Source organism: Oryzias latipes, chromosome 16 (genome assembly GCF_002234675.1).
Source record: "Oryzias latipes chromosome 16, ASM223467v1".
NCBI classification, from domain to species: domain Eukaryota; kingdom Metazoa; phylum Chordata; class Actinopteri; order Beloniformes; family Adrianichthyidae; genus Oryzias; species Oryzias latipes.
This window is the reverse complement of record NC_019874.2, coordinates 21,869,413-21,880,766: the sequence shown is the minus strand read 5'-3', so window position 1 is coordinate 21,880,766 and position 11,354 is coordinate 21,869,413. Positions and strand designations below refer to the sequence as shown.

The following is an 11,354-nucleotide window of genomic DNA, read 5'->3' as shown; positions in this document are numbered from 1 at the left end:
GAAAAGATTGTCATTCTGGTCTTATTAAATTCTAATAACCCTTGTGCTATCCTAGGCACTTTAACATTGGGAGTTGGGTCATCTAGACCCACTAAACAGTGCTCTGAACCTCTTTTCTTCAATGATTTGTGATCTTCACTGGTGTCCATGGATTATGGAAGCTATGCTCTCCGAGCAATGATGAATGTTAACTATAAAAATCTTAAATGATATTTTAGGAAAAGACAGTTGGACCCTAACTGTGGACTATTCTACCATTAAAGCATAATTTATATAAAAAACATGTTTGCCTTACAAAACAAAACTTATTTTAGGAAATTGGGTTATATTAAAAAATATATAGAGTACAACGGTCCCTTATTCTCCCAGCTGATGCAATGACTTTCCGGCATTACCTCTACCCACAGAAAGATGGAAAACCATCTCTGAGAGGCTTTGCAGAGTGGCTGGCGGTTAGATCCGTACAGCAGAAGTTATAGTAGAGGGCCGTACTTGCATGTGACCAGTAAGACGCCTCATCAGACTACCTGCTGACCCACAACCAAGCCAAAACTAACCCCTGCATAAAACTTGCTGTGCAAGTGTATGGGTGGCTGTTCTGAAGTTTTCCACTAAAGGGTGCAGCCGTTTTTTGAGTAGATAAAATTACAAGTTGTAAGCACAAGTATACAGAGCAAACAGCAAAGTTCCAAGACCAGTTGGTTTTTTGAGCTTAAATGTGCGGCCATGAGAGCAAACCACACACAAATTTACATATGCAAAACAGGCATGATGTGGTTTCCACTGTAAAGCCAACTCTACATTAATGAAGAAAAAGGGCAAAAGTCATTATTTGGTCTGTCGTTGCTTGGGGATGGATTAACATCCAGAACCCATATTATAGACAGAATTCTCCAATACAATACTGTATTGAAATACATTTTTACATGTTGTTTTTGAATATGTCACCACAGCAAGGAAGTAAAAGAACCTGGGGGAACAGGTTGTTCTCCCTCTGTTCTGTTTCCCCAACTATAAAAAGCAAATAATTTCTCTTTGCTTTTTTTAGTCTGTAAACTTTGAATGTGAAAACCTGATAAGTCACCTTTTTGCTGTTGGCTTCCTATAAAAACACCATCTCTTTTTGGAACTGATCAGTTTAAGGAACAGGCAGATGGTGTGTGGTAGGTAGATACGGCTAAACTGGTTTCTATTTGCAAGATCCGTAACCCTTGTGCTATCCTAGGCACTTCAACATTGGGAGTTGGGTCATCTAGACCCACTAGACAGTGCACTGAACCTTTTTTTCTTCAATGATTTGTGATCTTTACTGGTGTCCATGGATTACATGAAATCTTTCCACCTTTATCCACCTTTGTCATGGTAGGGAGAATATGTCAATGTAAGGGTGGGGTCATCTAAGATAGCACAAGGGCTGATGTCTGATGTCTATTTCTAAAAAAACTTGGCATGAAGTTAAAAGTTTTTCTTTTTGTGGTGGTGAATTTGGCGATTTCACCAGCATTAAGTGTAAGTATTGCAAAATATTATTTAATTTGATTTTATTACATATATGCATTTAAAGAGTAAAATTCCAGAAAAAAAATATTTTACAAGTGCATTCGGAACAAGAATAATATGACTTGTAACAAAAAAGTAATGTTCAGTAACTTTTTTCTTACTATTATATTTCTAGACTGAGCTAACTAAAGTGGGTGAGTTCCATCAATTTTTTAAAAATTGATTGAAATACTTCAGAAAAATTTGTAGTCAGTAAAAAACATATTCTTTCTTTTTTCTTGCAGAAATTATTGATCTGACAGATGAAACAAAAGGAAACAATGGTAGGAAGGATTCTATTTATTTTACTTACACACAAAACTCTTCTGCTTACTTGTTAGACTGTTGCAAACTCTTACTATTACACTTTTTCTTTAGATTCACTACACGATGACATCATTGAGGTAATTTATTACTTTTGCCTGAACGTTTTAACATTTATGACTATTAATATGTATTTTAAATATTATTATGTTTTCTCTTTTTTTTACATCTCAGCTTCCATTTCAAAGAAGTACCCTTATTGGAAATGATGAAACTCGTTGGACATCTCCAGTCCCATATGTCCTGGACCAAAGCCTTGGTAAATATTTTTAATAAAAAAATCAAATCTTATCAGTTTGGAACACAGTTTAAGTTAGTTACAGAGAGTTGCAGAGGTCTATGCAGCCTACATAACTGTAATGTTCAGCTTTGAGGAAAAACCTCCACAGAGTTTTATTTTGACATTTTTGCAGAGGAATTGACAGCTGTATATAAAAGTATAAAAAGTGAAACTATTAAATATAATAACAGGATTTAGATAGTTTTTCTTTTTCTATAAATAAACTTTTTATCAACAATTCCAGACTCGAATGCTAAAGGAGTCATCCTAAAAGCTCTTGACCAGTTCAGGTTAAAGTCCTGTATCGACTTCAAACCACGAGAAGCTGAGGTGTTTTACATCACTATACAAAAGTTAGACGGGTAAGTGTCACTTTCCTTCAGGCAGAGATGCCTAAACTAGTACCGCTTAGCCTTAGTCTTAATTCTCCTGGTACCAGTTACGTCCCGCTCTTCAAAGTGAATTAGAAAAAATGCTTTTTGCTCATTTGCAAAATCGTAGCACTTGACCACTGAAAATGTACAAATTTAGGCACATGAGAATATAGTTAAATCCATTTGACGTGGCTGCGTCTCACCTACTTAGCTCTTACTTACTCTTACGTGTTGTTTTTAGTGTTCACTGCGACCCGTCGCCTGCAGCATGCCCCATGGCCCGTGGTGGTTGTTTTATTACAATAAAACAATGATCAGTGTTATTTTTTTGTTTCCTTTGTCACTTTAGTTGTTATTCTTATGTTGGGAGAAGAATTGCCGGTGGGCAGGTCTTATCCATTGGTTCAGGCTGTGATACTAAAGCGATTGTTGAACATGAGATTCTTCGTGCTCTCGGCTTCTACCATGAACAGTCCAGATACGACAGAGATGATTATGTGAGACTTGTACGGGACAACATCCTTCAAGGTTTGAGAAATACTTTCACAATGTAAAAGACTTGAGTTAAATTTAAAGTTTATTAACTTTTCATTAAGAAATTACATTATAATTGTACATTTTATAAATCCATCAACCATTTAGTAATTTCTTAACTTTCTAAACCATCTGGACATTAAAACTTTTTTCCATAAATATTTTGTATCGTGATTTTTGTAGTGGAAAATATTTCTTATCAATAACTTTAGATAACTTACTGAACTAACTGCACTCATTACAACAATTTTTGTATTTATTTCATATAGGTAATGAGCACAATTTTGACAAGGTTGGCAGTGATGTAAGTACCACCCATGGAACGCTGTATGACTATTGGTCAGTGATGCACTACAGCACAGATGCTTTCACCAATGGAAACGGCCCTACCATCATCACCATAGACCCCAAATTCCAAAATATAATTGGTCAAAGGCTGGAGATGAGTTATTATGATGTTCTGGAGCTAAACCGTCTCTACAATTGCAGTGAGTACTTTAAGATTGTCACTGTACGGAATTTCAATGAGTAAATCTCACCTAGTAATCTGTTTTTATTTATACATAACTCAATGTTGTAGTTTATCACAGGGATGTAAATATCCTTTAGGGTAACATGCCAGTTAACTCATGAAACAAGATCAAAGTTACTACAACTTTTCAGAAAAAGATATTTTCCACAACATATATTCGAGAAAAATATATTCCAGTATGCATTGTAAAAAATAAAAATCATTTTAAAACCATTTCATTCTCTATCACAACAGATTCAACTATTTCCCTTAACTGGTACTGTGGCTTTTCTAATGGGACCATGTGTAGAATGTGTTGTTCACAGAGTAACATCAACTGGGAGATGGTAAAACAAGTTTCTGGAGGTCCAAATTCTGATCACAGCACTCTGCCCAGTGGAAGCAAAGACTACAGTAAGATTTCAAGACTTTAAAAATACATTGGCTTTTTACCCCCTGTTTTTTGTCAAATGTTCACACATAAAGTAATATCTAATGGATTTCTGGCCATGTATTGTCATTTACTGTATTGTGATTTTAATGCATTTTTCTGTTTTGTGAAGCACCTTGAATTACTTTGTGTACAAATTGTGCTATACAAATAAACTTGACTTGACATATAATGTGTTCTTGGCTTAAATTTTATGATGCAATCTGGAAAATGGAGACAACTTAACCTAATAAAAAACAACAGAGGTTATAATTAAAGAAAAAACACTGAGTTAATTGCTTAAAAATTTTATTTTAATGTATGCACACAAAAATACAACGATAAAATGTTGCATGTTAAATTGATAGCAGTCAATACTTGGAGGTGAAGATGGAGGCTAGTTACAACCTATCACTTTACATTTTTATACTGTTCTCACATAATGTGAAAAATATAAAGGAAATAAAGAAAAATACCTACATCTAACTAACCACTGATGAGGCATAGATGTTTTTCTAGGGCTATGAGGAAAACTTGCGATATGCAATATTAGTGATCTATATTGTGATAATGATATAACTTGCGATATGTGAGCAAATAGCAAAACAACCAAAAACACCATTCTATTTCACTGCAGTTTAATTTAAATAAGAGTCAACATAAATTATACTCCAGATAATATACCAACCGAGCAGCTGGGGAGCTCGGTTGGTAAGGTGGGAAGCTACCATGCAGGAAACCAGGCTTTGATTCCTGGAGGGGAATGAGCAATGGTACTGGGGCAATTACCATATCAATGGCGAGCAGTTAGTAAGGGTCCTTAGGCAAGACCCTTAACGCTACCGCCTCCCAAGCGCGGTTCGGCTGCAGCTCACCGCTCCCCAAGGGGATGGGTCAAATGCGGAGAAGAATTTCCTTTCGTGGGATAAATACAGTGTAGAAATAAAAAAAGACCATTGTCTACATAAGAGGCAAACATCTAGCATACGTAAAAGGGCTCCATCTGATTGGTCAAATGCATAAAGGGATTTATTTTTGATTCGCTAAATAGTTCAAGCTACCATAAGATTGTTTTAGCACATTTAAAGTAACCATTAATTGTGATTTTCGTCATCTTTTGCGATAGGCATACTGCACAGCTTGATATTGCAATAATGATAAATTTGCGATTTATTGTGAAAGCCTAATGTTTTCCATAAAGAATTTAGTATAATTAATGAATTTAGCATCCACTGTAACAGACATGTATTGTTACAGGTGGAGAAATAGGCTACTTCTTGCATGTTGGCACAGCAACAGGTCAGGAGGGAGACACAGCACAACTGGAAACTCAGAGGATGACTCCCCAAAGAGACTGTCACATCCAGTGTCTGCAATTCTACTATTACCACAGTGGAAATGAGTCTGATACTCTCAACATCTGGATCAGAGAGTTTGAAAATGAACAGGACCTAACAGGAACCCGACGCCTCATGGGGCAGATCACTGGTAAAGCAACATCTGAAATTTTTATATGATTTGTTGTATTTTTAACAGTTCACTTCTCTGTAGACATATTTTAAGGGAAAACCACATTTTTACTACTTTTATTTCCTTTAGGTTCTCAAACATCTCACTGGAGGCTTCATCATGTTTCCTTGAATCCATCTAAGAATTTCCAGGTGGTGTTTGAAGCTCAGAAAGGAGCAGGACGCTCTACAGGAGGCTTCTCAGTTGATGACATCAATCTGTATGAGACTGAGTGTCCACATTTAAGCCTGCAGATTGATGACTTTCAGAGAGTGCTGAACACTAGTGCCTCAGGATCCCGCATTTACAGTTCAAGGCAGTACTCCAGTGAGGGTTATGCTTACCGGTTTGCTGTTATATTTTATAAGACATATTTTGGACTGTTCATGCAACTCTTGTCTGGTGATAATGATGATCAACTGGAGTGGCCTTGCTTAGGACGACAAATGACTTTTCAAATGCTGGATCAGACCCCCAGCATTCAGCAGCAGATGACAAAGCAGTGGAGTTTCATCACAAGTGGTGAGGCCACTAGAACATCAAAAAATGTCAACTATAAGTGTGTGTCTTTATTTTTGAATTCTTTATCATTAACAGGAACCTCTTGGTGGAACAATCCTCGTGAGACTGGAAGTCAAGTTTTTATAGATGAGAATAATCAAATGGTCTACGGCGGACCCCTAATCGGTTACAGATCTTTTGCATCTTTGGACGAAACCCAAGACAGAGATTTTATCAAAGGAGGAACTGCAATCTTTACCCTCAACTTTCAAGGCATGTTAAGAATTTTCTCAAGCTAATGTAACCCTTGTGCTATCTTAGATGACCCCACCCTTACATTGACACGTTGTCCCCACCATGACAAAGGTGGATAAAGGTGGAAAGATTTCATGTAATCCATGGACACCAGTGAGGTTCAACAATCATTGAAGAAAAAAGGTTCAGAGCACTGTCTAGTCGGTCAAGATGACCCAACTCCCAATGGTAAAGTGCCTAGGATAGCACAAGGGTTAAAAATGTTTCAATGTAAAATTGTTTGTGTCATCTTCTCTAACTTAGAATCACTTTCGTTTTTTTATTTGAGTAAGGGAAATTTGGTACATGTCATATGCATAGGGGAACAATCTAAATAACAACTTAAGTTATAAATTAAAACCACAAAAAAAAAGATTACTTCCTTTGAATGTACTCAAAAAATTAATTCAATACTTATGGATTTTTGCAGTATAGGTTTCTATTTTGTCACCACTTATATGTGGCCGAGTATAAAATAATAGATTAGACACACACAGCTCCATAATAATTTGGGTATTTTATTTCCCGACTATTCCAAAGAAAAGGAACAGCATTAATTTTTGCTTAATTTGGTTGTGCAGAAATTGAAGATAAAAATGCAAAATGGAATGAATATTAGAAGGAAAATCCCCAACAAGACAACAGCAGCGGCCTTATTCTAAAATAAAACACAATAGAGGCCACGAATCATTTACAAGTTCATATTAATATGCAAAAACACAATGTTCATCATAACAATTACAAAAAATACTCAAACTCACAGAAAAATGGGGGCAAAAAGGACCGGCTCCTACCGGCCTCACCCACAAGCAAGATGAACAACGTTGTCTCCCCTGCCGTCCCGCAGCTCCGTAGCCTTGCCGAATTTTCATTAATAAATTTATATTCACAAAGGAGCCAGCACAATAACAATCTTCTCATTTTTAAGAAGGCATTGGAGCCAGGATCGTCTGTACCCACTGTGGTGGAATGGGGATGTGTATGTGTTGGGGCGCGCGCGCGTCTGTGTAAGAGACAGGAGAAGAGCGCGAGGAGGAGAGAGAAGGAGAAGAGAGAATAAATGGACTCTTTATTAACCCGTTCTGGAGAATCCTCCAAATATTAATCCAATCGGTGACCTCGCTTCCCTTTCACTGACTGGTCTCTGATGCATCGTCCGCCATGGTTGCTGTTTACGTTCTCGTTCCCGCCTATTTCAACGCAGAATGATGACGTTTGTTGGGTATCGATGATTCAGTTCGATTCAGGTGGCCTGGCCGGTCAGACGGCGGTCGCAATTGAAAAGATTAGATACGTTTCGGATTCAGGACGGCATACCCAAGTGGGCTGGGTCGCATTTGAAAAGATCAGATCTGTGTCGTTCAGACTGTCATGAAAAGATCGGAATTGGGTCGCATAGGGGCAAAAAAATCGCAATTGGGTCGTTTAGCCTGCAGTGTGAACGTAGCCATTGTTACCTCCTGCCGCTCGTGACGACATCCTAGCCCGTCAGCTTTTAGTCTAAACAAAAACCCACAGCGCCACTTAGTGGCCCCTTCCAGCACTACCCATTTTAAATTGCCTTAACTCCCTTGACCTGGTTACATATATTAAGTTCTAAAATTAAAGAGAAAAGTGCTTGGTGGGTATTCGCTCTCTTAGGGGCAATTCACAGAATATGGAAGTTAAAAACAAGCATCAAGTTTCAGCCAATTTGGTTTAGTTCAAGACAAATGATTCAAACATGCTTTAATTATGCAAACATGGTAAAAGTTGTTTCTTAATGTTTTGCTTTTTTGTTCTTTCTTTTCTTGTTTTCATAGATCTCAATCCACTAGTTAAGGACAGTACTCTGCCATGTCCTAAAGTGAGACCAATGAACTTTACCCATTATCCCATCAATAGCGATGGACGCCCATGTTCAAGGTGAGACATTTTGTTAAATGAACTGTAGTTTTATCTTTATGCCAACTTTGGATGTTAAGAACTCATTTCAGTATCATTTAAAAAAATAATATTATTTAAAAGTAGTTTTTCATATTCAAAAATTCTGAAAATTCTGCAGGACAACACTAACAACTTTATTCCCCATGACCAGACCTCCAATCACCAATGGATCATTTGTAAACAGCACAACTGAATTTCCCTCAACTTCACAAACTCGTCTCGATGAAGATGTTGACAGGTACCTACCATTTCCCCACATTTTTCTCTAGTTTTAACTTAAACTTCAAAGTCATGGAACATATCAAGGCGCTGAATATATTTTGTCCCTGTATGGAAAACCTTAATCATACCCTTGACACACAATTATTCAGTGTTTTATATAGTATGCAATGTTCTAAGGCACTGAGTGCTACACATCTATTCTGCTCACAGCTATAAAAACTTGTTCTCTATAAAATTCAAAATGTTACATATTTAAAATACCCCCTTGGGCATGAAGCATTCAAGATTGAATTTTGTGAAAAGTTTAAATGATATTAGGACTTGTCACAGTAGTCATTAGATGAGAAGTTAGCAACACTGTGCTGTGTTTTAGTATTATTTTCCACTTCAGATATAATAAATGTTACCGCACATCAAGATTATCTTTTATAGGGATGTACACTATAAAGTCATAATGTGTATTTCAACAGGTAGACAAATGGATGCAACAATTAAATAGGGAAAGTAATGTGATAATATTTCCTTTCTTCTGCTGCAGCATCTTTTGCCACTCTCCTGCCACGATGCCCTCTGTCACCCTCATCTTCCTACCAGTGCTGATGATTCTGTTACCTTAGTGTGGATGTTTTCATTTTTTCATGTGATTTTTAAATAAGGTGATTCAATTAATTAAATCTGGAATTTTTGGGTTTATGGTATAATTGTAACGTTAAAACATTATTCTGGCAGGAAAAACAAAAATGGATATATAAAAGAAAAATAATACTCATCTTAAGGTGGAAGTATTTTATTTTTTTAATAATCATTAGCTGATTAATTTGTATCAACTGTGAAATCGAAAAAGTAAAACTAGAATATGAGTAATTCACATAAGAATGTGTATGTTTAACGGTTTTGTTAGCCACAAAATATGTATATACCAGTACATATATACATGTGCATACATATTTTGTACATGACAGATAGGAGAAATAATTTTCCAAAGCTTTTTGGGATCTGAGAAGATTTCTTTTATCCAACACTGTTCACATAACCCCAGCTTATTGTTACTTCCTTCTTTATGGAAGTTACCTTAGAAAGGGGTCACTACAATTAAAACAGTATGGATGACTAATTACCAGTCCTGTGCCTTTTTCAGTGAACTGTAGCCTAGGACGAACATCGATTTATGATGACAGTGTCAGGAGTCGGGGCCGCCCTCGCTCACCTGCCTGAGGATTAGGTCTTACACACCTGTTCTGGATCCAATCAGACAACCTTTATCTGTCTATCCGCACCCTCCAGTAATTGTTTGTTTGTCTGTAGAAGAATACACCATTCTCTGCTGTTGCCTTGCTGTAGTCAAGCCACATTATCCCTTGTGCTACCCTATGGGGTCAAGATGACCATTGACGTGTTCTCCCTACCATGACAAAAGGTGGATAAAGGTGGAAAGATTTCATGTAATCCATGGACACCAGTGAAGATCATAAATCATTGAAGAAAAAAGGTTCAGAGCACTGTATTGGGGGGTCTAGATGACCTCATTCCCAATGTCAAAGTGCCTAGGATAGCACAAGGGTTAAGCCAAGCCAAGCCACATCAAGCCAAGCCAAGCCAAGTCAACTCAAGTAATATAAAGCTTAACCTTTTGATCTATTTTCCCAAAAATCTTATAAATGAATAAATCTATTATGAAAAGTTTAAAAACTGTGTGGTCTTTGAACAAGAATATATCTATATTACTATGCACAACTTTCTTTACCGGTGTATGCATGGCCGGACCTCCCTATACGCGAAATACGCAGCCGCGTAGGGCGCCCGCCACCACCAGGGCCCCGAAGTGGCGAAAAAAATAAAAATTAAAAAAGAGCCAGATCTGGCAACCCATTTTCTAGTACGTCCGTACCAACGTGCGCTCTGAATGCTGTGCAAAAGAAAGTTGGCTGCACTTTAATGATCGCCCCCTTCAACACACCCGAACCAATCTGGCGACACAAATGATGACGTTACGCCACTCTTAGCAACGATTGGTCAACATCATTTCATCTGAGCCTGGTGCAGTGTACATTTACGAGTGCATTTTGTTTCAATAAAGTTGGGAAAAAGAAAAAAAACGAGCGCATTTTGTCACTCTGGTCAACGCAACAACAAGATAACTTTATGCCAAAGAGACTTTATCCATCAGGAGCTGAAAAAAGATGAAGAATTTAAATATCAGTCACAAGGTAAGTTTGGAGGATGTTGGGGCCGGATTCTTCTCCTGCCTTTCTGTGCAGCTACACGATTTACGTAAAATACTAATCAATCCGAGGTGAAGATTGCACAAAAATATCCCGTTTTTGTCGTAATTTCCAATGGAAAACTAGAAAACAATTCTGATACCCAAGTTTCCAAGATGAGGTCAGACATGACTTTCCAAAACGGCGGAGAGCAGAGAAAAGTAAATAATGACAACAGTGGCTGATAATGTTTTAACTCACGTTATCGTATTGGCTAATTGTTTTGCTAACACATATTTAGTGCGATCTGCATTTTCCGGTTATGTCAGTATAAAAACTGCTGTTTATCTGTTATAGACAGTCAGGTAAAATCTTGCATTAGCATGAAATATGGAGAATCAAAACTGCCAAATACAAAAAGGAAATACATTTTCTCATTTCAAAGTCAAGCCAAAGTCAAAGTCAGCTTTATTGTCAAATATGCTGCATCCATAAGACATACAGCGCACAGTGCAAGCAGCATATAAAATAATAAATAAAAGACTTAAAAAAAATGGATAAAAAGACAGTAATAGTCAGAGGAATAACAGTAGTCTAAACAGTGCTAAAGAACAGTGGCATGGTTAAAGTGGCAGTTTAAAGTGACATCAGTGCTGAGAACAGTAAGTGGATGAGTCAGTGATGGCAGTCTTTGGTGAAGATGGTGTTC

General features: G+C 37.2%; 1 protein-coding gene and 1 long non-coding RNA gene across 2 annotated transcripts; both read left to right on the top strand.

The window, feature by feature from the left end:
• Window positions 1–1,741: 1,741 nt before the first annotated feature.
• On the top strand, window positions 1,742–6,301 carry LOC105355982 (meprin A subunit beta-like). The gene is made up of 10 exons (XM_020710575.2): window positions 1,742–1,823; window positions 1,918–1,943; window positions 2,038–2,122; window positions 2,388–2,505; window positions 2,867–3,045; window positions 3,321–3,539; window positions 3,818–3,976; window positions 5,250–5,480; window positions 5,592–6,023; window positions 6,099–6,301. Exons 6-10 carry the CDS (start codon window positions 3,398–3,400, stop codon window positions 6,299–6,301), a joined length of 1,167 nt encoding a protein of 388 aa, XP_020566234.1. The 5' UTR covers window positions 1,742–1,823; window positions 1,918–1,943; window positions 2,038–2,122; window positions 2,388–2,505; window positions 2,867–3,045; window positions 3,321–3,397.
• A 1,796-nt stretch (window positions 6,302–8,097) lies between these two features.
• Window positions 8,098–9,219, top strand: LOC105355969. Its single transcript, XR_910277.1, has 3 exons — window positions 8,098–8,201; window positions 8,374–8,460; window positions 8,983–9,219. It is a non-coding gene; the product is annotated as an uncharacterized LOC105355969 (long non-coding RNA).
• Window positions 9,220–11,354: the final 2,135 nt, after the last annotated feature.